General features: G+C 36.8%; 1 protein-coding gene across 1 annotated transcript in view; it reads right to left on the minus strand.

The window, feature by feature from the left end:
• LOC107724269 (protein spire homolog 1-like) overlaps positions 1-27,651 on the minus strand; it is a 50,140-nt gene that overhangs the window by 12,844 nt on the left and 9,645 nt on the right. Inside the window, exons 3-8 of the mRNA XM_016533110.1 lie at positions 7,922-8,155; positions 4,596-4,721; positions 1,365-1,436; positions 1,088-1,252; positions 378-464; positions 97-226 (exon numbers count right to left, since the gene is read on the minus strand). Coding sequence (XP_016388596.1) covers positions 97-226; positions 378-464; positions 1,088-1,252; positions 1,365-1,436; positions 4,596-4,721; positions 7,922-8,155 — 814 coding nt within the window. The remainder of the gene's footprint in view (positions 1-96; positions 227-377; positions 465-1,087; positions 1,253-1,364; positions 1,437-4,595; positions 4,722-7,921; positions 8,156-27,651) is intronic.

Here is a 27,651-nt window from a genome sequence, read left to right on the forward strand (position 1 = left end):
TTATATTTGCCCAGCTTAGGTTTTTAGGTAAATGATGTGCATGAATGAATAAGTGTCTGTGTGTTTATGAGAGCAAGTGTGATAAAGTGCACTAACCGAGTCGACTCCTACGGATCATATCAGGTGAGACGGGCCTGAGCTTTCTCTCCGACCGGATCCCTTCCAGGATACGTTCATGAAGACTGGGAGGTCTTGGAGGATGAGGCTTTAGCTTACGAGCAGAAACCTTAAAGCACATTCAAACATACACATGCACAATGATTAACAGGTTTGTGTTAATAGGTGACATTTGTATTAATTGATCTGCATCAGTTTAAAGATACTCCAGCTCACATATGACCAAAGGTAAGCGTATTTGTGTATGCTCTCATGCTCACAGGATTCAGTGGAGGTCTGGAGCGAATGAACTCCAGTATGATCTCGTGAGCACTCTTCTTTAACCTCGGAGGAATGTTACCATTGACCTACAGCAGAAAGAAGGCACAGCAGTGGTCAAATCTTAGATATGTTGCCAGTGAACTAAAACTTAAAGTCTGTGTCATTTGAAAGAATGCAAAGGACGCATTTCAAATGCGTGTCCTGTCTAAAGAATGCATCAAAATAATATCAATGACAGCTATTGTCTATGCATTAATAACTGGAGGCAAAGGTGTGGTAGGTGAACAAAAATTGACCTATTACCTCACTCAATTCAAAATGGCCTATCATGTAAGGTGTTGACTCTGACGTGGCATCTCTCTGAAAGTTTTGCAGCCTTATATGTCTATTTCTAAACCGTAACCTCAAGCCATCTTGATTTACTGATTTCAGTGTCATTCACTTGATCCAGTTCAACCCTATAAAACCTTTTTCTATCCTGCAGCTTCAGAAATAAGCCTGCTTGATTTCTGATAAGCAAAGTAAACACTGTTGTGGTTTATGATCTCTGCAACAAACAGCAATAAAGGTGAATTGCAATGTGCGACTGCACTGTTGGTACAAAGGGAAAAATGACTCATGCTTGTGTGTTCATGGAGAAATTCAAAAACAGATTTTGATCATAGATGCTGACATGACCCAGGATTCATTTATACATGTGCACGCTCACCATGACTTTGCGAAGTTTGTAGCGTTTGGAGCGGATGTCGTCCATGAGCATCTCATAAGGCGTGAGCTGGAACTCGATGGGTAGAAGGTTATACTGACGCTCCTGGACCTTCTTCAGCTTCACACCGTGTCTCAGGTCCCTCATCACCTGCACCCAAAACCGTGCCTGTGGAAAATATACACAACACATAGTTAGCCATGGCTTATGACTGTCCTGAACCAACAGCGCACAGTCTGAATGCATTCAGCACCGTTATGCTCAGGGGAACTGCTCTCACCCAGTCAGCATTCTGCAGCTCATTCAGGTCTCTGACAGGCTCCTCTGTTTCTCCTTCCATCTTCCGCAAATTCTGAAAAAGAAAAAGATAGAAAAAGATTAGTATTAAGTCTTGGACCAGAGGCCATTTAGATCCTGCATGCATCCATCCATCCATCCATCAATCTATTTATAAAGATGGCATTTCTTTGGTGTTGGATATGTAAAACAACATAGATTGTCCTCAGTCTGGGGTCAAATAAGAAAAAAGTCAATGTCGCTTTATCCATCGTGGGTCTGGCTTGTGTGTAAACCGATTCACTCTCATTAAGGCTTGATCAATACGCAGCTAGTCTGCACTTCAGCCACACCCACTGATCCACTAGCAAAAGGTCATTTCCACACAGGGTTGAAGTTGGGACAACGGCATATATGATAGACACAATGGTTGTTTCATCTGCACTGGTTAATTGACAAATTACAAAACGTGTTCAGTAAACGTCAGCCAAGAATATATTCTCATCTTGTTTGTTTTGAGTGGTTTGACATTCATGGCAAAATAAATTAGATTTACCATCACAGGACAAATGAAATTGTGTATGATTAAATTAGGATTTTTTTTCAGCATAGCCTTCGAATTATGTAAATCAGGCTTATGGTCAGAACAATAAATCATTCTTTTGCTGCTGCCTGGATTGCTTATTAAATCTCTTAGTGAGCTTGCAGTCTCCCTCAGAAGAACTCAAAGTGAAGCAGAGACGTGTGTCCCCTCTAGGGTTTACCCTGCCCTGATGCAGATTTAGCATGAATGAACAGAAACACACACACAGAGCTAATTATATCTGAGCAGAAACAGTCTGATCTCTTAAAGCAAACACAACTGTGCTGCATCACAAAACACAAGCCAAAAAGGAACATTTTATTCATGCATGAGAAAGAAAAAGAAACACAGACACAGGGGGAAAAAAATAACTGTAGACTCTCTGAATCATCGGAGCGAGACTATTCTGTCAATCTGGCGAAGATCAAAAGAACCGCACAACTGATTTTTCCTGCCCCTTTTCACTCGCTCTCTGCACTCCTTTCCTCTAAAGCAGGGGTGATTACTTAATCCACATTCTGGAAGAGTGCTATGCTGCAGTGTTTAGTTCTAACCTTGACCTAACAAACCTGTCCGTAATATTCAACTGAGCAGTTGATCTAGGCTGCATCCTAATTCTCATACTTCTATTACTCGCAAGTAATATGTACCTCGATAATGTTATTATTAAGATGTGAAAAGTAGTATTTATTTAGAATGTGCAGGTGTAACAGGACTAGATTCTGGTTCAGGACTGAGCAGACCTGTTCCAAGACCCATGACAGCTGCTCCTGTTTCAGCCACCGACATGTGACCTCCACCCAGTGCCACTTGGTGCTGCTGGATTAGGAGCTACACTATAGAAAGCAGGTTAATGCAAACTAATGCCTCTGAGAGAAAGAACACATTCAATGGGATAAGGCTCATATTACATGGTGTTCACATGCCACTTGATTACATGTTACAGTTTAAACAGCTCACTCTGTACTAAAGAGGACTAAACACTGTCTGACTAGGCGATCACAGAGCAATCCCCTTATAAACAGATTCTTACAAACCTTTGTTAAGTTTAGTGTTACACAACTCAAGAAAATAATACATTTTTGTTGAATTCTGAACAGGGACAGTGTTTTTTCAAAGCAGTAATAAAACAACACTGTAATATCTCTATATAATACATAATATATTATTCATTTCAAATGCACAATGTAATTACAGGTGTTTTGGACTTATGTTGCTTTGTATAAAAAACAAATATTTGATTTAAAAAAAATGTCTATGGCACACTAAGCAGTTGATGCGGTTTAATAATGAAATGTCTTCAAGTATTGGCAGGTAAAGCTGTTCATAATTGACAACTGAAATGTCAGAACGAATCTCTTAAAAAAAAAGTTTCTGCATGACTTGATGGGAACATTCAGTCTCTGTGTGGTGTTCAAGACATGCATTCAATGGAAGGTATGAGGGCCATGTTATATGCAAATATTGTTTTTAAGACTTAAACAGTGATAGCATCTCAATTCTGCAGATGGTGCACATATTACTATGTCATAAGAAGCAATAACACTTCATAATAATGTTTGTTTATAAATCGCTGAAACACTTTTTGACAGTCATCTCAATAATACAGTAAGTGGCTCAACTTACCAAGCTTAAGCTATAAGAGCCTGGCACATTCAAGTCTTTATTTATTTTTACAAATGTCTCAATAAGTTGTTACTTCAGACATTTAATGAGAAAAGTGGAAATAATATAGAGAAACTTAAAGAAAATAGACTCTCCGAAAAAAAAAGGTACAAAAGCTGTCAGTGGGGCGGTACCTTTTTAAAAAGTACACATTTGCACCCTGTTTACACCTAAAGGGTGCATATTAATATCTTAAAGATAAATATATTTAAACAAATTTGGTAAAGACACTACTGACACAGCTTTTGTACCTTTTTTCTCAGTGTACAAACATTATTATATACCCATTCCTCAGAAAATATATATCGCTTAATGGTGTCCTTGTTATGAATGCAAAATGTAGATGTGAATATCTAAGAATACTTAAAGTCCTATAGCAAAAAAAACATATTAGCACAAGATTTACATTCTTAAAACCTGATGAAACAAGCATATGACAATGTGTTGGGTAATAAAGCACTGATTTAGATCCACCTCCACAGTCCACAGCCTATTTATGAGTCACTTGTGCTGTCAGCCCACTAACTCTATTCAAGCTGATAAAACAGCATCATGCTTTCAGTACTGTACATGTATACAGCTGTTTTGATAGTCACCCTGTCAATATCTTTGTAAGATGCTTAATATAAATTTTTGTTGTTGTTGTTATTTCACTTGCTCTTTTGGCATAAATGACACAGAACTGAAAATACAGCTCTTCAGCAAATTAAACTAAATGGAAGAACAAAGAAATGAAAAAAGCAGTTTGTACATAATTTGGTAAGCTTATAATGCGTTCTGTGGTTTCAGTAAAGCTGAGAAATGAAATGTATGCATACATACATAAATATGATAAAGCGTGTGTGTGTGTGTGTGTGTGTGCATTTCAGATTTTTTTTTTAATGCAGTTTCATGGATGGAACAAAAACTAAAACTCAGTAATGGTACTTGTAAGATAATTTTGGATCCACACATGAATAGACAAGAGTGTCATATGAGGGTCATTACCTCTTTGGCACTCTTGATCTTCTCTAGGAAGGTGCGTAGCTCCTTGGTCTCTGCGTACAGGGCTCGACATACGGCCTGGTAGTGGTTGGGAGCATCTGATGGGCTGGGAAGGTGAGACGTGCACAGCTGCAGAGGAGAAAACGGTGAGACGTACATCACAGCATTAAAGCCTACATTTTTGTCAGTGTCAGTGTCTAAAATATCAACTAACAATCAGTGATCGCACGCACACCTGCAGGTAATAGATGGGTGCGTAGGAGAAAAAGACCCAAAAAAGTCAAAAAACTAAAAAACAAAAGAAAATCCTGCACACTGCCAAAACTTGCAAAAGTATCAAAAACACTAATTTATTGACAATGTTTCAGGCATATTCAAACATACAAATGCGAGCTAAATCACATTAAAATGACATCATGACCAATCTCTGCGCAGCAATCACCCATGGGCATGAATGATGAATCACAATTAAACGTTATGTTATAATGTGTGTGAATATATATATTTTTGATGTGAATTTTTTATATGAGGAAGTGGAGTTAATGATGTATTCATTTGGTGTTATTAGTATGGTCCTCCGCAGTGATGATGCCATTTTAATGTGATTGAGCTCGCATTTATATGTTTGAATATGCCTGATGAAGGTCATGAGACCGAAACATTGTCAATAAATTACTGTTTCTGATCATTTTGCAAGTATTGGTAGTGTGTGGGATTTTCTTTTGTTTTGTTTTTTGACCTAAAATAATAAACAAAAAAATTGTTGACAAAATTCTATCTATCCCTTTAAGCACCCTCTGAGATTTTAATTTAATATTTAGATTTTTAGATTTTTTTATTAGACATATTTCAAGTGTTTTATTTTGATTGGTTTTATTGAAAAGTATCTGTTACCTTTTCACCAATTCACAAACCCCAGTTTAGGAAACTCTGCATGAGGCTACTTTCTTGTTTGGGCAACCATCATATGATCATATATTATTGTCCCTTAGATTGAGAGCAAACAAAGAATCACAGAAGAAATTGAATGTTTAATTTTAATTCTTTCCCATTTGAATGTTCCTATAAATACACTGCACAGAAATGCTCTCAAACATTCCACTGCTTTGGTCCATTCATGAGCAAATTGGTTACAGTACGACTACAAATCATTAGTAATTGTTATGTTTGTCAACAAGTCTCTTTCCTAAAATAGTTGACTGTGTTTCAGAAGTGCATTTAAGGTCTCGTCCAACTCTGTCTGACAAGTTAATCCTCGCATCTTTTCCACAGACTTTAAGAAAATCATCTTCCGAATCTGTCTAACAAGTTAACCCTGGCGTTACACATTATGTTTTGGCACATAGCTGAGAGCCAAACCCAAAGCTAGCATGACTCTGATTAAATTCAGAGTCTCAGGTATAATAGTTTGAGCATAACACGTATTTTAAAATGCACAATTACGCTGACCAAATACACCTCCAACCGGCTTAATGACATTTTTCCCCACACCTTCCCTTGAGCTCTGCCCTCTTCAGGAATGTCTTACGCAGCGTAGATTCACCGTCCCCGTGACGCGTTTTGCTGAGGAATCACGCTTAACGAGAATATTGTCTACAACAAGGGAAAGTTAATACAACTTGGGGAAAAAACCTGCTAGACCTGACAGGAGAGAGATAAGAAGCAAAAGTAGGCAAAAATGAAAAACAATTTAAGGAGGATGCGCTAAAGGAAGTTAAAGAAACTCCAGGAAGTCCTTTTATTTTCCCATTCCAAACGAATGGGCTGAGATAATGAAAGAGGCATATGCCTCAAAGGTAGTCCACTATCTTCTGTTCTCGTTCCTCTTTATTTTTGTCAATCTTTCTCTGTCTAAATAGAGAATTTAAAAGGTTTCACCAGGTTCAGCTTGGAGAAATCTAATGTCACGGTTCATTTCTGCGCTCAACCTCGTCACTAAATTTGGAGACTGAAAGGAAGGCATGAAAGGACAGACATTATCTAACAAGTCCTGAAATGGCCCTGCAGAATAGTGCAGAACATTCTGTGAACCAAACTGACCATATGTTGCTCGTTTGTTTGTCATTTAACAGCTTCCATTGGTGTTTTCATGGTATTCCTTGTTATGATTTAAATTCATGCTAATGTTAGTATCTGTGTGGTCTCAGTCTGGTCATATTCTTTCTTTCCACAGTTTGTAAAGAGCTTCTCCATGAGTTTATTGATAAATATGACTGTAATTTAAAATAAACGCTGCTGCTAAGTGTCTGAAGGCCTTTATGGAGTCTCAGGGTAATGCGTTACTGGAGTGGGCCTAAGGGAGCACTGAGCAGCATAATGAATACCAGCTGAGAGAGTAACTCTCAGTAAATAACACTCACACCGATCTTTACAGAGAGCAGATAAACCCAACTCAGGAACCGTGAGGAAGATCTTGCTTCCTACGATCCACGCCTGTTCAATATTCAGATTAAAATATATTCATATATTAAAATTCAAAATGAATTCATTAATATTTTACTTAATGTGTGAACGAATAATTATTAACAAACTAATTAAATTAAATTTTAATTAAAATTCTATTTTAACATTTAATAAGTGTTTCAATTACCGGTAACATTTTGATAAATAAAAATAGAAATTGTGCATTGTATCCCATAGATTGTATTATGCATTTAATAAACAAATAAATAAATAATTGAATAAATATATCATTTTGATAAAAAAAAAAAATCAAAATTAATTTATATAAAAAAATTGTAAATTCATTAATAAAGTAATATTAATTCATTAAAATGTAATAAAAAAATAATACAAATGAATTTTATTCAATTAAAAATATTAATTTACATAAAATATTAATAAAAATAGTATTTGTAAATTGTATCCTATACATTTTCTATTTTATATAAATAAATATATAATTTTGATTTAATTTGATAAGTTCATTAATGCATAAATTTATATTGATAAAAATTCAGTATTAAATTAAATTTAATTAAATTTAATTAAATTAAATATACGGTTTATATAGTTAACAGCATTCGTAAACTAAATCCCATACATTTTATTATTCAACAAATTAATAAATACATTTATGGAATATAAACTGAGGATGGTAAAAAGGATAAATTAAATAAAAACTGAATTTACTAAATATTCACTCAAAAACCACAACTGACAGGGCTATTGGTAGATTTGGTAACTGGCCAAATTGGCAAACACTGGCCAAATTGGCAAACACTACTTCTGTTGATCGGACAGGCGATCACAGTTGTCGGCCAATGCCAATAATGACAAAATAGCCAATAATTGACCTAGCCGATGTATAATGCTCTATCAATACTTACGGAAATGATGTCACGGTAGCCACGGATGTTGGAGACTTCTGTGGGTTCTTCCTCTCCCTCATCCTCTTCCTCTGTTGCCTCATATCCCTCATCAAGACAGTCTGTTTCTGTGTCTGCCATGTTGGTCATGAGGTCGATGAGCTGCTCCAGAGGAGGGCTGAGCTCTCTCTCCTCATGCTCCTTCAGGCCGTAATCCAAAGCCTTGTAGATCATTATACCCAGAGACTCTATGATCTGTAACACACATACACACACACACACACACACACAATCACATTCATTATTAAGCAAGAATAAATAACCGTAAAGTCATGACATCAGAAGCAACACATGCTGTGACATAAACCTCTATTTTACAACCCATATCATGAGCACTGATAAAAGGCATCAGAGATTAGCTCAAAAGAAAGAAAGAGTCAGCAACCTCTTGGATAAGCCTCCTTACAGTCTTGTGACTCTCAGAGGCCTGCATGCTTTAATGGAGGAGGAATTCAGATGTTCAGATTTGACAAACACTGGATATTTGGCTCAAACAGGGCTTGACAATAATGCTCAGTCGGACCGGTTTTGCATTTATGCCATTTGTTGTAAATGTTTTGTAAAAAGTATATAAGAATTATATATTAATTGATTAATGTATTATTTATGCTAATGAAAATCGATAGATGAATTATTACTAATAAATTGTTTTATTATAATAATCTTAATAATTTTGACACTTTATATAAAAATGTTGACAAAAATGTCGGCAGCGTGCCGACATATAGCGCTGTTGCACTACGGGCGTCCCGAGTTCGAATCCCGGTTTAAGGACCTTTTCCGATCCCGTCCCCCCTCTCTCTCCCACTTCACTTTCTGTCATCTCTATACTGTCCTTAGGGCTGGGTGATTTTTCCGGTTTTATCTATTAATTTGAATTTTATGTTTTGCCACAATTTAATTTTTTTTAAATCGAGGAATCGCGATTTTGAATAGAAATATTGCCAAAAGTTAGAATTAAACTTTGACAATATGTCAGTGATAACAGTAAAGAGAAAAGAACGATCCAACCGCATGTCGGCGCACGTGATTAACCGCTAACATGTGACGTGCTCATATCGCTAGGTGCCGTTCACACAGAATGCGCTTTTGTGTTGACAAAGATGCGACGCGGTCAGTGGAATAGGAAAAACATGCAAGAAGATGGGAGGGAACTTCTTTTAACTTGTGCGTTGCATTTTTAGAATGCCGTTTCATGCATGAGACGCTGCAAGAGATGCGAGCGCAACAGTCAAACGCGTCCATGTTTACATAAAAAAAGACAATGGAAACGCAGCGCAGGCTAATAAAAAACCTGTAACTACTACTCTATGTCTGATATTTCATGTTACAATGGAAAAGCAGCGCAGGCGAATAAAAAACCTGTAACTACTACTCTATGTCTGATATTTCATGTTTGCATCATGGTGACAGGCTGAAAGCTGCTGTTGTTTTTACAGACCATTTATAGTTAATAATAGCCTACTGGTGCTATACCTTCAGTCGTTTTGAATTTGAATTACCTTGACTTTTGAGATTTTTTTAAAGCATTTTCCTCATATTATTTCTGAACACATAATATGTATAAGACAAGTTTGTACACGATGTAGTTGTAGTTCATGCATCTTTTCTGCAAATATATTTAACAAGCGATTTGTTTAGCATTTTTCATCATGTTGACAACTTCATGTGTGATGCACTTGGAATAGAATGTTCTTTAACTAGAGGGTTAATGACAAAAAAGTAAAAAAATAGTTTTCGGTTTAGAACAAACATTCTGAAAAGAATCAAGATTTAAATTTTTTGCCAAATTGCCCAGCCCTAACTGTCCTATAATAATAAAAGCAAATGGCAAAAATAAATCTTTAAAAAAAAAATTTAATAAAAACAGCAACAATTTTATTATCCCCTATTAATCCCCCTTTTAATTAAAAAAAAATGTTGTTGTAAATTTGTCTTAAAATTGTTAACATACTATAAATAATAATATTAATACATTTTATTTATAATGCACTTTATATTCACACAGAATCCCGAAGTGATACGGAATACGGATACGGAACAAAAAAAAAATTAAGAATCATTCAAAGGCTTTGCTAAAAAGGTAGGTTTTGAGGCCACGTTTAAAAGCATTGCCAGTCTGTGGAGTCCGTAGATGGTCAGAGAGAGCATTCCACAAACTCGGAGCAGCTGAATAGAAAGCCCGATCTCCCATAGTGCAAAGCTTAGTCCTGGGGTGTTTTAATAGACATGTTGATGCAGAATGGAGTGTACGTTTAGAAGTTTGTGGAGTAAGGAGTTCCTTGAGATATGATGGCGCGTCGCCATGGATGCATTGATGGGTAAGGAGGGAGACCTTATAAACAATTCTGAATGAAACAGGAAGCCAGTGTAGTGATTTGAGAATGGGGGTGATGTGATCGTATTTGCGTACCCTCATCAGGATCCTAGCAGCACTGTTCTGAATGTACTGCAATTTCTGTAGGCTTTTGCCAGGGATCCCGATGATGAGCACATTACAGTAGTCCAGCCTGGAGGAGACAAAGGCATGGACAAGCTTTTCTGCATCTGCAAGAGTGAGCATAGGACGAAGTCTAGCGATATTCCTAAAATGGAAAAAGGAAGTCTTGCACAGATGTTTAACATGAGCCTCAAAGGTGAGATCAGAGTCCATTCTAACACCCAAATTGATAACTGGTGTTGAGAGTGGAATGTTTTGGCCAAAAAAGGTAATGCTGGAAATGACAGATGTCTGGACCTGGTGTGGGGTGCCTACTAGAATGGCTTCAGTCTTTGCGCTGTTCAACTGCAGAAAATTTTGGCTCATCGACGCCTTTACCTCCTCCAGACAGGTAGTCAAGTTGGAAGATGACAGGGCAGCAGAAGTGGATGAGTTTATCTTAAGGTAAAGTTGAGTGTCGTCAGCATAGCAATGAAATTATATTCCATGCCGGCTAATGACATGACCGAGAGGGAGCATATACACAGTATAAACAGAGTGGGGCCGAGCACTGAGCCTTGAGGGACACCACAGGTATGATGGTGCGTCGCCATGGATGCACTGATGGGTAAGGCGGGAGACAAACAATCCTGAATGAAACAGGAAGCCAGTGTAGTGATTTGAGAATGGGAGTGATGTGATCGTATTTGCGTACCCTCATCAGGATCCTAGCAGCACTGTTCTGAATGTACTGCAATTTCTGTAGGCTTTTGCCAGGGATCCCGATGAGGAGCGCATTACAGTAGTCCAGCCTGGAGGAGACAAAGGCATGGACAAGCTTTTCCGCATCTGCAAGAGTGAGCATAGGACGAAGTCTAGCGATATTCCTAAGATGGAAAAAGGAAGTCTTGCTTGCACAGTTAACATGAGCCTCAAAGGTGAGATGAGAGTCCATTCTAACACCCAAATTGATAACTGGTGTTGAGAGTGGAATGTTTTGGCCAGAAAAGGTAATGCTGGAAATGACAGATGTCTGGACCTGGTGTGGGGTGCCTACTAGAATGGCTTCAGTCTTTGAGCTGTTCAACTGCAGAAAATTTTGCCTCATCCACGCCTTTACCTCCTCCAGACAGGTAGTCAAGGTGGAAGATGACAGGGCAGCAGAAGTGGATAAGTTGTTCTTAAGGTAAAGTTGATTGTCGTCAGCATAGCAATGAAATGATATTCCATGCCGGCTGATGACATGACCGAGAGGGAGCATATACAGTATAAACAGAGTGGGGTTGAGCACTGAGCCTTGAGGGACACCACAGGTGACGTTGTGTGTCAAGGATTTAGCCTCTCCCAATGCAACATACTCCATTCTCCCAGTAAGGTAGGACATAAACCAGTTATAGACAGAGTTAGAGAGACTGATGGTGTGATGTAAACGATACAGAAGTATGTTGTGATCCACAGTGTCGAATGCTGCAGTCAAATCCAGAAGGATGATAAGAGATGGAGAACCGGCGTCTGCTGCCACCAGCAGGTTGTTTGTGACCCTCACCAGTGCTGTTTCGGTGCTGTGGCCAGAGCGGAAACCAGACTGGAATTTCTCAAACAGATTGTTTTGTTTTAAATGGGTCTGAAGTTGTGCAGCAAATACTTTTTCCAACACTTTAGTAAGAAATGGAAGGTTAGAGATGGGCCTGTAGTTGGCAAGGACTTCTGGATCTAAAGTAGTTTTTTGAGGTGTGGTCTGATGACAGCAGTTTTCAGTTCAGGTGGAACATGACCAGCCTGGAGGGAGTGGTTGATAACCTTAGTAATCAGGGGACGTATGGCACAAAGGTTAGATTTCACCAAGGCTGTAGGAAAGGGGTCCAGGGCGCAAGTGGATGGTTTCATCTTTCTGATTATGTCGTCAACCTCTTGCTGTGAGATGTCAGAGAAACAGCAGAGAGGTTGGGGAGTCCCAGGCTGTAAATCGGCAGTCAAGACAGGCAGAGCAGAGGAACTGGACTGAAGGGAGCGAATGGTGTCAACTTTTTTCCAGAAAAAAATGCAGTGCACTGTACGTCTTCCGCCATTTTAGAGTATCACAACACATACACACACTTTCCCTTAAGCATAAACAACGATGATTACGTCGATTATGCTCTTGGGTACTCTCCAAAATGGCGGAAGACGTAACTCGGGGGAGAAGAATTGTTAAATAAATTATGTAATTTTTGTTTTCTTTGCGCTCAAAAAGTATTCTTACTTGGAAATACAAAAGATTGCACTTTTTTTTTTACTTGCACTTTATTGGTTTTTGAATGTATGGCAATCTGAGAGGCTTTTGAACAAGTGCACTACCTCAAGACATTTTTGTTCATGTAAAATATACCTCATTGTCATGTTCTAGACTTGTTATATTTATCTTTAGATTAAAAAAATAAACAATTACCCCCTTAATATTGTGGCAGTTTTTTACTCCGTGGTAGGCTTGCCGCGATAGACGGTGCTGACGGTGATACCGGTGTTAAGCCGCAACACCGGTTACGTCACTTACCCACCGCGTCACCGACCCCCACCCACGTTTAGATTTTTTATAGTAATAAAAATCATTTAGTTCAGTAAAAGAACAGACACTACAATTAAAAACTGAACGGATTACCGGTGTTGTCACACGTCGATTAACCGATGGGAAAATTTCCTCACCGTCACAACCCTACTCCGTGGTATCGAAAATGGTATCGAATATCGATATTTTTCAAGGTATTGTATCGAAGTTGGAAATTCCAGTATCGTGACAACACTACTCTGTAGGCCTGCCTGTGAACAGTGAGTCCTGTGACCTTAAGACGTCGCTCAAGGACACGTCCAGCTGCCTTCATCTTTCGCAGTTCACAGGTAAACCCCGGGGCTGAATGGGAGAAGGTGACGGATCTAGTTCTGACAGGAGCATGGACTTAATTTAATGTTGAGTAGACCTCTGGCTGATGCCATGTTTCTGTCATGCACATAAAGTCCAAACCCTTTTCCATGATATGGTCTTGTATAAAGGATGACTTATTTGTGAGGGATTGTGCATTAAACAGTTCCATTTTGAGCATTGGTGAAGTAATGAATCTCTGTAGAGGCCGTAGTACACTGAAATCCACTTCACGTTTTATGTCCTGCTCGGTGTAAAGCGATCTCACGTTATTTCCTGTGCGGTCCAGCTTAGCATTGTGAAATCTCGCGGTGAATCCAATATAAAAAAAAATTCTGACACATTATATAAAAATATATTAATATAATATATTATATATTAAGTCAAGTCACATTTATTCATACAGCACTTTAAACAATGCAGACTTTTTCAAAGCAACTTCACAGTAATACACAAGAAAATAACAATATTAATGATGCAAAGTTCTCCAGTTAGGAAACAAATATAATTTTAGCTGTAAAGCCCCAAATATACTTCGTTTTTGTACGCGTACGCTAGTGTTCCGCCTGCTCCCGCAAACATTCTAATATTGCATATAATTTTTGTATATCAGGGAGCCGCTATCAATGGGGAGTATTTAAATCTCTTTTGAATTTTCCTAAAATTATACCCTATTCTCCTATTCCTAAAATAAGAAATATCATAATATATCGCCTTACTTACAGTACCGCAATATATCGCAACATATCTTATCGCAACCCCTGTATTGTGATACATATTGTATCGCCAGATTCTTGCCGATGCACAGCCCTAGTATGCTGTCTCTCGCGTATGCGTAAAAAGTGAAGTATACTTTGGGCTTGAGTAAAATAATCCAAAATAAAAACTGAATCATTATTGAGCTCAATTTAGTATAATATTGATTCAATTTAGTTAAATAACTGTGAATGTCGCTAAGTTCAGTAGTTATGAAGCGAACTCAGTTCAACTATTAAAGTAGCTCTACAGAAGACAATAGCATCAATATTCTACTCAAGCCAGCTTAGTGTTGATTCAGTTTAGTTCAATGTAACAACGTTCGTAGGTCGGGAAGGAGGAGGCGGGAACCGGCGAACACTTAAACAAAACTTTAATCAAATAAACAAACACAAAATGAAAGTAAAGCGGCAGCCCCTCGCGGACGACTGCCGCACACAAAACACAAAATAAACTCCAGGCCTGGTCCTCTCTCGTCGACACTGTCGTCACTCCTCCCTTTTATCCTTCCGGAGCTCCTCCGTGAGACTCGAGACCGGTGAGTGGCGCAGGTGTCGCGCATTAGCAATTACTCCACCGGCCTCGCTCCGTTCCCACAGCTCTTGGCCCCCACCCCACTCGTCACAATATATATATATTATATATATTAAATATTATATAATATAATATAACTGTATGTTTCATGATAATACTATGGCTTATTAAATGCCTTGTCAAAAGTATCATCTTAATGCGAATATATAGAAATATGGATTCAGTTTGTATCACCACAGTATATTTTTCTCAGTATAACTAATGCTGTGGTCAGTGACTTTAACTGCCTCCAGGGAGGGTGGTAAGGCCCACAATTGTAACTTCATCACAGCCCCTGCATTAATAACATTTGTTCTATTTTTTTAGATGCTGAAAATGAATAGATTTGTATCAGAGCCTGCATAGTCTATGACTGGCCATTCTGTGCAGTTAAATGCATTATGAAGTAGGGTTAATCAATCGCGCCGTTCACTTTCACTTTCGATTTCGCAATCGCGCGCACTCTGTGTAAAGTGAGCGCATCTTACGATATAAGATATTTGTCAATGAGCTCCGGATCCGTTGAGTATTAAATCCTCCACCATGCTCTTGTAGGCCATCCCTCCTCTCGACCCATGATCAGTCAAATCGGACTCCTGCAAGCACTTAATTGTTCCCCCTTTACTCGTACTGCACAAAAAGTGGTTCAATAGTGTTGAATGTTACAGGGACAGATGAATGCAAATGCAATAAGTGCAAAATTCATAAATTATAAAACAAGCTTAATTCAGCTATAAGCAGCTCTACAGAAGGCAATAGAGACGTCAGCTTGAGTGTCGATGTTGCACTTGCAGCGTTTATCAATTAATGTTAAATTTATTATTTACATTACTATTTATTTATTTATTAACATTAAAAAATGTTGTGACATTATAGCCTATTTAAACTTTCTAAAAATAACAGCAATGTTTAGTTTGAGCCTCAGGGCCAGTGAAAACGAGTATCTTTCAGTGCATCACATTTCCAGATAAATATGAACCCGTGCAGTATCCCGACATTACCCACCGTGTGCCTCACTGTTTCTGTGAACAAAGATGCCCTCTGTTATCATATGAGCCATCAAGGAGTTGATTGACTGGCCTAGTGTTGTTTTGTACCAGTTCAATTCAATCATGTCAGAGTAAGTTCAGGCAGCAGGAGTGGATGTACTCGTGAAAATCAGCCTGGGAATCATCGCAGCTTGTGCTCAGGAGACTGACATGACCCGACGGCCAACGAGCGCTCAATTAAACCTAACTAATACAATTGAGCTGCGAGAACAATTCATGCAGAGTAAATTACATTATGCAATTACTGAAAGAGTGGTAAAACCAACAATTTTTCATGCAAAAGTATGGCAAACATCCCAAAACAGCAAAAAGAAGGTCGGGCCTAGATCAAATAAGGAGGAATACAGAGAATCTATATACAGATTTGTCTTCAACCCTTTGTCAATAAACTACAACTAGACTCAAACATAGTACAGAGAATTAATAACGTTTATAAAGGAGGTTATATGAAACGCCTTATCAGTTAGAAGATCAAATCCAGCGTAATTATTGTTATGTAAGCGAGTGCTCAAACAGATGAGGCTTCGATACTGGGCATTGTGTCTCTGAAACATTTCACCACTTCCACCGATCCCATCTCTGTATCAATATTGACAGTTTTCCAGGTGTGGAACTGCAGTAGTTCATACCTGCTAATGACATGCTGTGTTCCAGACTTTAATACTTGTCATGAGGAAAACAAATATTATAAGTGTCCTGCTCTTATGTAATCTAATCCTTTGTGTAAAACACTGCACTAGAGCTCAGCTAAAAGCAAGTCTAGCCTGCGTGGGATTGTAAACACAGAAAGGGCCCTAAACAGTGTGTAAAAAGGATTCATTCATTACTCATTCATTTAATTCATTTTCGTTGTTTAATAACACTTCGATATTAGGAGTGGGCAGTATGAACAAAATCTCATATGTCATATGAGTAATTTTATATCACCATAATGTTGGGATCCATCTACAGTTTATTACAATTCTGGCCAATACAGATAAGATGTAAAAAAATCCGTAAAACTTATGGTAAAGAAACAGCAGCTGTGGTTGCCAGAATTTTACCTTAAAAAATACAGTAGCTACATTTTAGGTTTTACGGTTTTAACTTACATTTAAATACCGTAATTTCATTAACTGATATAATGTTAATATACCAACCTATTGAAGTACTGAAATCTGTTTTGTATCTTTGTAATACACTGATAACCACTAAAAGCAGGTGATGATGAGAAAGTCACATGATGTTCCAAAGCCTATCACAAGCAGCACAAGGTGCACAGTGATTCACACAAACACTATCATGGTAACACACATGGAACTGAAATAATGCAATAAGCATTAATTTAACAACATTAGATGTAACATACAACCCTAATGTACAAAACTGATAAGAAAAAAAACTAAGAAGAAACATATTTATTTCAACAAAAAACATCAAATTTGAAATGTAACGCATGGAATTCTGGAAATGTCAATTTACGGTTATTCACTGTAAATGATGCATTCTTTTTCCACTTCCAAAAACTGTAAAATTACATAAATTGTCCAATACAGTTTTTCACCGTATAGGGGAAATACCGTTAACCATTTAACAGGTTTTTACTGTACCATTTTTACAGTCTTTTACCATTAAATTCACGGTCATTTTTTACAGTTATTTTTTTTTCTTCACTTTAATTTGAGCAACTAGTTGAAATAAAATATATTTTTACCTCAAGTAACAAAATATTTTTATGGATTTAGTTTTTGTAATTCTGACAGAGTAAACAAACATGCAAAATTACATATAAATAATATTATTTAATATTTATAATTAAATAATATTCATTCTGTGAATACTCAATATCAACTGATATGGATCAATTAAAAAATTACTATAAAACTGATTTGTTTGGGACACGTCATTATACTCCATGTTTCTTTGTTGCTCTCACGTGTAAATAACATATTCCTGCCTTCAGCTTCATAAATATCTCAGTCTAAAAACTCCGTCACAAGCACAATCTTTCATTGATGTCCTTAGATTCCGGCTTTTCCAGGTGTGGTCAACATCAACAAAACATCAAACATCCACCTCAGTTACACATCTAGGAGAGGCAGAGCTTTTACATGGCATAAGGACGCCATAAAGAAGAAGTTAGGAGGACGAGAATACTGTATGATGATGCAGACGCAATGACAGCTCATCATCTGTTAAATAATGAAAATGTTGTTTGGCACACGTCAGTAACTAACAGCCCCAAAGCTAAACGTAATTGTTTGGCCTTTGTTGAGCTGCCCATGCTGAAAATGCAACACATTTTATGTATTGTTTTATTTTATATTTAATATTTTAAATTACACTGTAAAAATGCTACAGTAAAAACCTGTTAAATGGTTAACGGTAAATTCCCCTACTATATACGTGAAAAACTGTATTGGACATTACATGTAATTTTACGGTAGTATGCCATTTTTGGAAGTGAAAAAGACCGTATAATTTACAGTGAATAACGATGCAACTTGTTTTGGCAAATTTACAAAAGCAGAGGTACTTTTTCCTGCAGTATTACGTGCTTGAGGTACTGTACACTTACGTTTGCGCGCATGTAATTCAGAGGCGGTGGAGGGTGTGACTGTGAGAACAGAGAGTTCCTGCAGATGTCCTGAAACAGTGAAGGAACACAGGACTATTCTCTCTGCAGTTTCTCTCCAGGCTTGTGACTCAGAAGGAGTGAGTGTGAGAGAGCGCAGTGATGCTGGAGGAAAACTGCAGGAGAGAAACACTAACACACACAGGACTAAATCCAGTCAGAAGCACATGACTTCAACTAGACGTGCATGATATCATTTGTGAGCTGATCAGCTCTAAATCATCATCGTCTATCTTCTGATAGCAGAGACCATTTCTTTTTTTTTGGCCAAAATGTATATCAAATAGAAAAACTAGGCCTCAAATCCACTTTCTCAAATCTCCCTTGACACTGATGATGCTGTTGCCTTCCTCTCTCTCTGTCTCACACTATGCAAAACAGTGAAGACACAGGCTAGTCTTCGTTCAGCCCAGTTCACATGACATCACTGCAGCGAGGCACATCCCAAGTTTGTTAAGCTTTTCTCAAGGCCTGATTTGAGGATGAACAACTTTCATAACCCTAAAAATCTGTCTTGAATTGTTATACTTTTTGTGCATGTATAATTGTGACGATTTCTTTTAAATAACTGAGAAACCATTAGCTAGTTTTATGAAGTGCCTCTGCCCAATAATTATAAATAGTTTAATTTTAAAAATAATTTGAAAGGTAGTAATAATAAACGGTGACTATTGCATATACATAAAAATAGTTTTATATGCATTTTTTTACACATTTCAAGAAAAACTCAATGATAATAATTAGAGGTCGACCAAATTACATTATATTTGTCCCAAATCATTGTTAATGTACGTAATGACTTCACGCTAGGCTATGAATTATGTATTGTGCTATTTCTGTGGCTCTAATACAGTCTTTATGCTTCATATAGAGAACTGTATCATTTGCGACTGAAAACTACTGCGTGCTACTATGAAAACATATTTAGGAGCACCAGTGCGACTGACCAGATCAATATAGCTACAGATAATAGATTATTACAAAAAATGTAAAATGAATAAAAAGATCACAATAATCATCAGTATATCTTGTTATTATGTTTTTTCCTTCCGATATTTTATTATTTGAATAGAAATAATAACACAATTAGTGAACCTATTGGAATAAAGCAGTGATTCTGGTTCATTGATTACAGAACTGATAGTCTATGAAGAGCAAGGGCTGTTTACACCATTAGCCAAACCAGCTAATAACAGCCTAATTCAGACAGTTATTTACACCCACACAGACTTTTCAGTCTCATTTCAGAGAAAATCTAGATACCTACTAGCAAACAACATCTTGACACTAACAAGAGCTGTCTGTCTGTCAGACACACAGTTGGGCACGGATCTGCTTCCTCTATTGAGTTAGCATGCCAGTGCCTTTACACAGATGTGGGCAGCAGTCAGCTGTCCGCTGAAGCATCGGCATGTGGTTCAGCACACACACACACACACAAGCACATGATGCATGAACAAATGTGTGCACAACCGCATACATAAGAGGCATGTAACCACTTAACAACGTGCCACAAATGAACTGCCTTCATATCAGGATATTCCCAAGACTTTTTTCTGAACATTAAACATTATTAAGGAGACATCAGCTGTGCCAAATCGTCCACAGCAGACCTGAAGCATAATCAATAGCACAGCCTGTACTGAGTGCAATCACAAGGTTTCCGGGTTATTTATTAATAGATGACTGACCCTGTTAAGATGGACCATCTGAAACACAGTGCGGATGAGACAAGATGAGACAGGCTCTTCATCACTGTTCATTCACACCACTTATGTCTGTCTATTCACTAGGGGGTTATTGCACTAATCATCAACTGGGAAGAAATTAACATCAAAACACAAGATGAATTTCTTATGAAGACCAAAACCATTCATTAGTTGCAACCTCAGACTCATGCTATTGATCAAGGCATTAGGCAGCAGGCAAACTTGATATCCTTGATGTTTCTGATTGCTTTGCATTATTATTGTCAAAAATATAGATCTATTGATACACATCAATTCTGAATAGTTAAAAAAAAGTACTAATAATACTTTAATACTCAATTTCCGCAGTATCAATACAAGTGCAGTTTATGATCTGGTGTTTTCAGAGTGGCTCAGTTCACTGCGAATGTAGTAAAACTATCTCTGCATGTGCTATGAATTTAACATAACAAGCACCAGGTGCATTTTATTTTCACATCTGCATAATTTCCAACATTTTGTGGACAGGTTATTACAGCATTTCACTAGGTTTGCAATAAGCATTTGTAAACCTTTTATCAGAAACATCTGCCAGAATAAGACCGTTTAAAGGTCCCCTGAAATGCTTAGAAACACGCAGCGTTACTCTGTGTTGATGTCATTTTAACTGAAACAGGAAGACAGGGTGGGACATATCAAGCAGCCCCGCCCCTTTTTAAAATAGCCAATAGCGTTCGTTTATATCACAGCTTGGGCTAGAGCCGTTCAGAGCCGTTGAGCTCCGTAAAGCCGCATTTGACAGGGTATGCCAGCCACAATCTCATCCATATTGCTATAAAATATAGCATTCTGTGTAGAATTCAAATAGCTCCGATACATTTTGTGGTCTGCGCCGACTCATTGAGCCATTTTGGCGGAAGTGATGAACTGCAAGCTTTGAATGCTTATATCTTCTAAATGCGAATTTTGCCACTGTTTTGGAGCACACTGCCTTATAGATAACCTTAAGACTAACATATTGATACTAACACCCAAAAATCTTTTGATTTCATGGGGACTTTAACTTTGGTAAGTGAATAAATTCAAGTATTGTAATTTTATTTCCGTAAACTAAATATTAATAATATACTTATTATGTAATATTAATCTACTTTATAGTGCAGTTGTATTACAGTAGAAATATATTTCTTAGAATTATTATTATTATTATTATTAGTGGTCGACCGATATATCGGCCGATAAGTTTTTCTGTTTGGCCGATGCGTTCGTTTTGACGGCGCGCCGGACTTTTATTTTGACGGCGCTGAGAGCGGCAGCACCTTAACACACAGTGCTCACATTCTCCCTCTTGTTCGCTGTCGTCGTTAACAGTTCTGTCCACGGACCGAAGTCTGTATAATAATCAGATAGAACTGTTAAACAAAGGAATTAAAATGTATACAAAAAAGTATTATAACGATTGCTTTTATATTGTTAGTAATAGAAAGGCAAACATTATAATACTTTCTCGTTTGTCGTCAGCATTCAGCAAATACACATTTACATCATTTAAACAAATCTTTGAATGACTAATGAACATTTAATTTCAAAAGCCTTGCAAACTTAGTCGAATCCATCTGTGAGATCTTGTGAAGTGTGCATTTGTATCCTGCACGACTCTGCATGATGTTCGGTCCGTGCGAAGTGAATACGGACAGGAGGAGAGTTCAGCTTCATTGATATGCGCGATCGACAAACTTTAAACTCGTGATTTCAAATTATACTGTGCTTCATGCTTTTGCCCACTGTCATATTAATGTCATTTTCACTGTGTGCTGTATGTAAAATGAGTGTTACCTTGGCTTTATTTAAAAAAATGTGATTCCCAATGCACACAAACTTCCCAGAATACTGAGTGCCCTGCTTGGCTTTATTTAAAAAAATGTGATTCCCAATGCACACAAACTTCCCAGAATACTGAGTGCCCTGATACAGTGTTTACTTCCTTTTTAATTATATTTTTATTAAATATTTGTTTATTTGTGAAAAATACTTTGTCATTTAAAGAATAAGCATGTTTATTTTACTAATTTATTTTTTAATCCATTTTCAAAAAAATTCAAATTTCTTAAATATTAAATACAATTATATCGGCCATCGGCCACCCTGCTTTCCAAGATATCGGCATCGGCATTGGCTGTCAAAAAAACAATATCGGTCGACCACTAATTATTATTAAAAACAGTAAATTTAGTAATTTTCCACTTTTACATTTAAAATAATAATATTTTGCATATACACATTTGCAAATAAATTTATTTAGCATTTATGTATTTCTCACAGTTGAAAGAAAAAGGCAAAAACACGTAAACAAAATGTAATAATAATAATAATAAATATTATCGAATTATAATATATACATTTATTATTATTATTATTATTATTATTATTATATAATCCCACTCAGAGCTATTAGTCCAGAGGAATCTCAGAGTTTCAGTTGATAAAGTACTTTGACTATTAGATATTATTAGATGTTGTGACAATTTTTCCCTGTTGTAGCGAATTAAATATAATTATTTTTTTAAATATTGTAACAAGTTAAACATTTCTGTATCATGACAAACCCTACTTAAAGGGATAGTTAAACCAAAAAAATTAAAAATCTGTCATCATTTACTCACCCTAAGTATAAAAAAAGAGAAAAAAAAGAATGAATGAATGAAATGAAATGAAATGAAATGAAATACTATGGAAAGTCAATGGCTACCAGTAACTGTTTGGCTACCACATTTCTTCAAAATATCTTCTTTTGTGTTCAACAGAAGAAATTCATACAGGTTTGGAACAAAATGAGGGTGAGTAAATGATGAGAAAAAATTGCTCATTTTTCGTTAAACTAACCGTTCAACATGGCAGATGTTCTCTTTTCCTTCCTTGACCTAAAAAAATGGACCACTCAGTCTGCGAGAGAGAACATTAATAAAATTCCCAAAATACTTTCCAAACCACTCAAGTGTTTCCATAGCAACATTCCATTAATAGTTATTCATTCACCAGGTGGGTTTCCAGCACTACCAAGAATAGACTACATAAACACTGGTAAACCTCTGCTCATCTCATCTCACTCAAGATGATCTAAGCAAACATTCCCATCTGAACAGTTAAATCTGAGCAGACTGTGTGGGTTTGACTCTCTCTGTACGATGAGACAGAGATCAGTGATGGTGGAGGGAAAGAGGTCACTCATGTGGAACTGAGCTGACAGGAGGAAACCAAAACATCCCGCCACTTCTTACACACATATAACATTGCAGCTCTATGACAAAGAATACGAACACGCCTGGTTTGACCTCCCACCTCAACTAGTTAAAACTGATTTTGGAGTGATATTTCATCCAACTCAATATGTCTAAATTCACATTATGGTGCAGTTGTTTTCCTTTCTCCCGAGCTCTATCCGTCTCTCATGCTACACGAAACTGAAGACACAGGCTACTGTTCTCGGAGCGCTTCTCACATGACATCATTGCTCCAAGGCAAAGTTTCTTCACCATTTTCCCAGCATCATATGGAGATGAGCCACTGGAGAGGACCAGAACAATGTCATTCTTCTCTATTTTACACAATCGCATCATGTTGAGTTTTTGAGGATAAAATCAGGGCCGGATTTCTGACTATGCATGCGGAGCACATGCTTCAAGACCGCAGACACCCAGAGGGTCCCAACCACACCTTGATAAACTTACAGTACATAGTTGCTTCACAATCACATGAATCTAGTTGGGGGGGAGGGGGGGGGTGACGGTTGTGCCCAAGGGTCCTGTGGTCTTTTGTTCCAGCCCTGGATAAACTATATTGAACAGGGTGAGAAATTAACACTTACCGCTAACCAAATGTGGGAACTTTGTAATGTAATGTTGATTTCTACCAGAATGGACATTCCTATTCATTAGACCTTGTTTTGACCATATACTGAGATATCATTTCATTTGCAAAAAAAATATATATAGCTGTTAAAAAATATGGCAATGCGATATTGTTGTGATTTTAAGCATGTAAAGCCTAACATTTTAAATAGTCTGAAAAATCCATTTTTATGTATTTTGCTTTTAATGTAATTATTTATTGAACCTTTAAAAAAATAAGTTTTATTCCGAGGCCCAAACTAAAGAAAAAGTATGCAATTTGGTGCAGCAGTGACCCAAAAGCAAGCTAAAATTCTGATATTAAAATCAATGATGTAAATCAATGAGATTTTCATAACAGTATAGCAGACTACTTATATAAATATCAGTTGTCACAATATCTTTCAATGAAATTTCTTAGTTTTAGTGCTTAGTTTTATGATCAAAGCTAGTTCTCTTTGTACATTTGATTGTTAATCACATTTTAATATGGCTTTTCTAAAAATGACGGATAATCAAGAAAACCTAAGTTGCTTCAGTCTAGTAAGTGTTCATCTTGAAATATTACTACTAATATTCATGCTTTTATTTTAGAAAATTCTGTAAAGATATCAGTTTGTGAACAGCAGGAGATTCAGCAAGGGTTTGATCATGTTGATAATTTAGAAGGCTTTGCTATTTTCATATCAAACATGATAAAGTAGTCTTTACAGGATTTAACATTTTGCAATATGCTGGATTTTGTGTAGCTCACTGTAAATGACCTCAAAAGATCTGATTTAATGTCAGCTTCGCCATACTTGGTTAAGGCTAACACTATATTTGAATGGTGGTGTGTGAGGGGAATCTTCATTTTCACGATCTTTCAGAGTATTTTATTATTTTCATATGACGCTCCTGGCAAATCCCATCCGTCATATCCACATTCTTCATTCCTTCCTTCTTAAAAAATCCAAACGAAATCCATAAGTTTGATTTAAACACTTTTCTGATTTCTATCTCCAATGCTTTCATAATTTTACAGCTTCATGGGCAAAAAAAAAGTACATTTCACACACTGTATAAGAACACAAACTGCAATTAAGGGGTATGTAAGAACTGTTTCCCAGGAACATTTGGATCCTGAAGTACAGACATCCACTGAGCGTTAGACTGGCACAGAGATTACCCGCTGAAAGCAAAAGAACAGAGTACAAAAAAACACTATGAGAAAGTGAATGAAAGAGAAAAGTGAACGGTTACATAATGATCTGGGCTACATCCAGAGCCCTACAGCAAGGTGGACATTTGCTTCCCTCAGACGAACACTGTGACTCACTGTCCTGTACAGAGACTGACCAGGGGACAACTTGTGCTACTTTACTAACTAGAGATCGACTGATATATCGATTTACCGATATTTTTCCCGATATTTAAGCATTTTACAATAATCGGATATCGGTTTTGAAATATCGGATTCACCGATAAACGCCGCCATCTTGTGGATGTTTTGAGAATTGCGTGCAGGATCAACATTGCAGCGCGTCTGAGGGGAAACAAGGCAACAACAACGGCGTGCACAGGTACTTGATTTACTGTAGTTAGTAAACTTTAACATAACAGCCATTAATGCACAAATTAGATGTATTACATAAATGCCTGATATGCAGTTTATGCAGCTTGGCTCGAAGAAATAGAGATGAACTCACGGAGTCACGTAAGATAATCCGTCAAGTCCTGTCCCAATAAAGACGTAACTTTGCATGAATTAAATAATATGCAGCCATGAATGGGCGCATGTTGGAAATAAAAGTGCTGAATTTAATTAGCTCTCTGTTGTCTATATGCTCGGAGTCACGTAAGATCTTTTTTTTTGTTGTTATATTTCAATATTCCAGAGAATATTATTCAGTGAATTAACATTATCCAGTGAATTATTCTTCACTCTTTAGCCTATTAAACATCTTATAAACCTACTAAAACTGTAGTTTAAAATGAAGTTGATATGAATCCTTTCCTTTATTTCTTTTCTCCATTTGAAAACATCAGACCTTCTACATTTATTTTCGCTCTGTGTTGTCTATATGCTCATTGTCTCATGAAGTCAGAGTCACGTAAGATAATCCGTCAAGTCCTCTCCCAATAAAGACGTAACTTTGCATTAATTAAATAATACAGCCATGAATGAGTGCATGTTGGAAATAAAGGCGCTGAATTTAATTCTCTCTCTGTTGTATATTTGCTCATCATTAGTCTCGTGAAGCCGCTTTCATATTGCTGTTCACTCACCGGGTTGATGCTCAGGAAATTCTCCAGCATGGCCACCGCATGTAACTTTTAACAAGATTCACTTGTTTAAAACACCCTAAATTTTATTAACATTTACTATATAACCATTATTTCGCTAATAAATATCTAAATAGATAAAATTCAATGGAAATTAATTATTTATCATCTCCACGAGCGATCGCAGTTTGAGTATAGTTCTGTGTAAATGCATAGATAAACTGCGCTGTCAGCAGGCATTTCATAATCTAGAACGACAAAAACATTATTAGTAATTCTGATATAACATGCCAGTTGAGAAATGCAATAAAATACGATGTTTTGTTTGTTATATTTCAATATTCCAGAGAATATTATTCAGTGAATTAACAATATCCAGTGAATTATTCTTCACTCTTTAGCCTATTAAACATCTTATAAACCTACTAAAACTGTAGTTTAAAATGAAGTTGATATGACTCCTTTCCTTTATTTATTTTCTCCATTTGAAAACATTAGACCTTCTACATTTATTTTGCTTACTGTTAATATTAGTGTTGCTGCTGATGCTTTAAATAAAATGTTTTTTAATTTTTGTAATATGAAGATTAAATTTAACAAGAAAGACTGCTAATTTTCAACACTTTTTGTAAGATGACTGAAAGGAGGAAAAACCAAAGTGAAGTATGGACTTACTTCACTCAGTCATTTATTTACTTTATAACAGTAAATAAATATCGGTTCAGCATATCAGTTATCGGGCACATAAACATGCAAATAATTGGTATCGGTATCGGTTATAAAATATCAATATCGGTCGATCACTAGTTACTAACGTAGGAAACATCATACTCCCTTACCTCTCTATGACCTCACTCAAGCATCTAAGGTGGAAACGGATGGATAATCCATTCAGGGATGCTAAGAGACACTGCATTGTCCCATGATGAGTCAGGACACAATGTATCACTGTGCTAACTATACTTTTTTCTAAACTTCAATTTTTTACTACTTTCTTGCACATATAGCTTAAGATACAGCTCATATGTTGTTATAAAATAGTGCCTTAATCCTTGTAAAAACAATTGTGTATACTTATATGTAGCCTACATATAAATACATACACATGCATGTAAATATTTAAGAAATATATCTAATATACATAAAATTATAACTTTTATTTTGGATGCGATTTAATCGTGATTATTTGATTTGACAGGCCTAATTAAAATAGAAAACAGCTTTTTTAAATTGCAATAATATTGCACAATATTGCTGCTTTGAATTTATGATCAAATAAATGTAGCCTTCTTTGAAAAACTTTTAAACATTACTGACCCCAAACTTTTTCAATAGCGTTATGTAGCTACTATCGCTCTCAGTAAGACAGAAAGAAAGACAGCAATGAAGAAAAGGCAAGTAAAGACGTCAGATCCAGAACCCCGGTGAGCTCAAAGCACAGATGATCTGTGTGAGGAGGCCGGAGACGGTGTTTCATCAGAAACCTAAAACCATTAGTCTCACTCTGCTGTTGTTCACGGCCCTTGAAGTCCTCTGGGAAAGGA

This window comes from Sinocyclocheilus rhinocerous, unplaced genomic scaffold (genome assembly GCF_001515625.1).
Source record: "Sinocyclocheilus rhinocerous isolate Xijiao unplaced genomic scaffold, SAMN03320098_v1.1 scaffold574, whole genome shotgun sequence".
NCBI lineage: Eukaryota > Metazoa > Chordata > Actinopteri > Cypriniformes > Cyprinidae > Sinocyclocheilus > Sinocyclocheilus rhinocerous.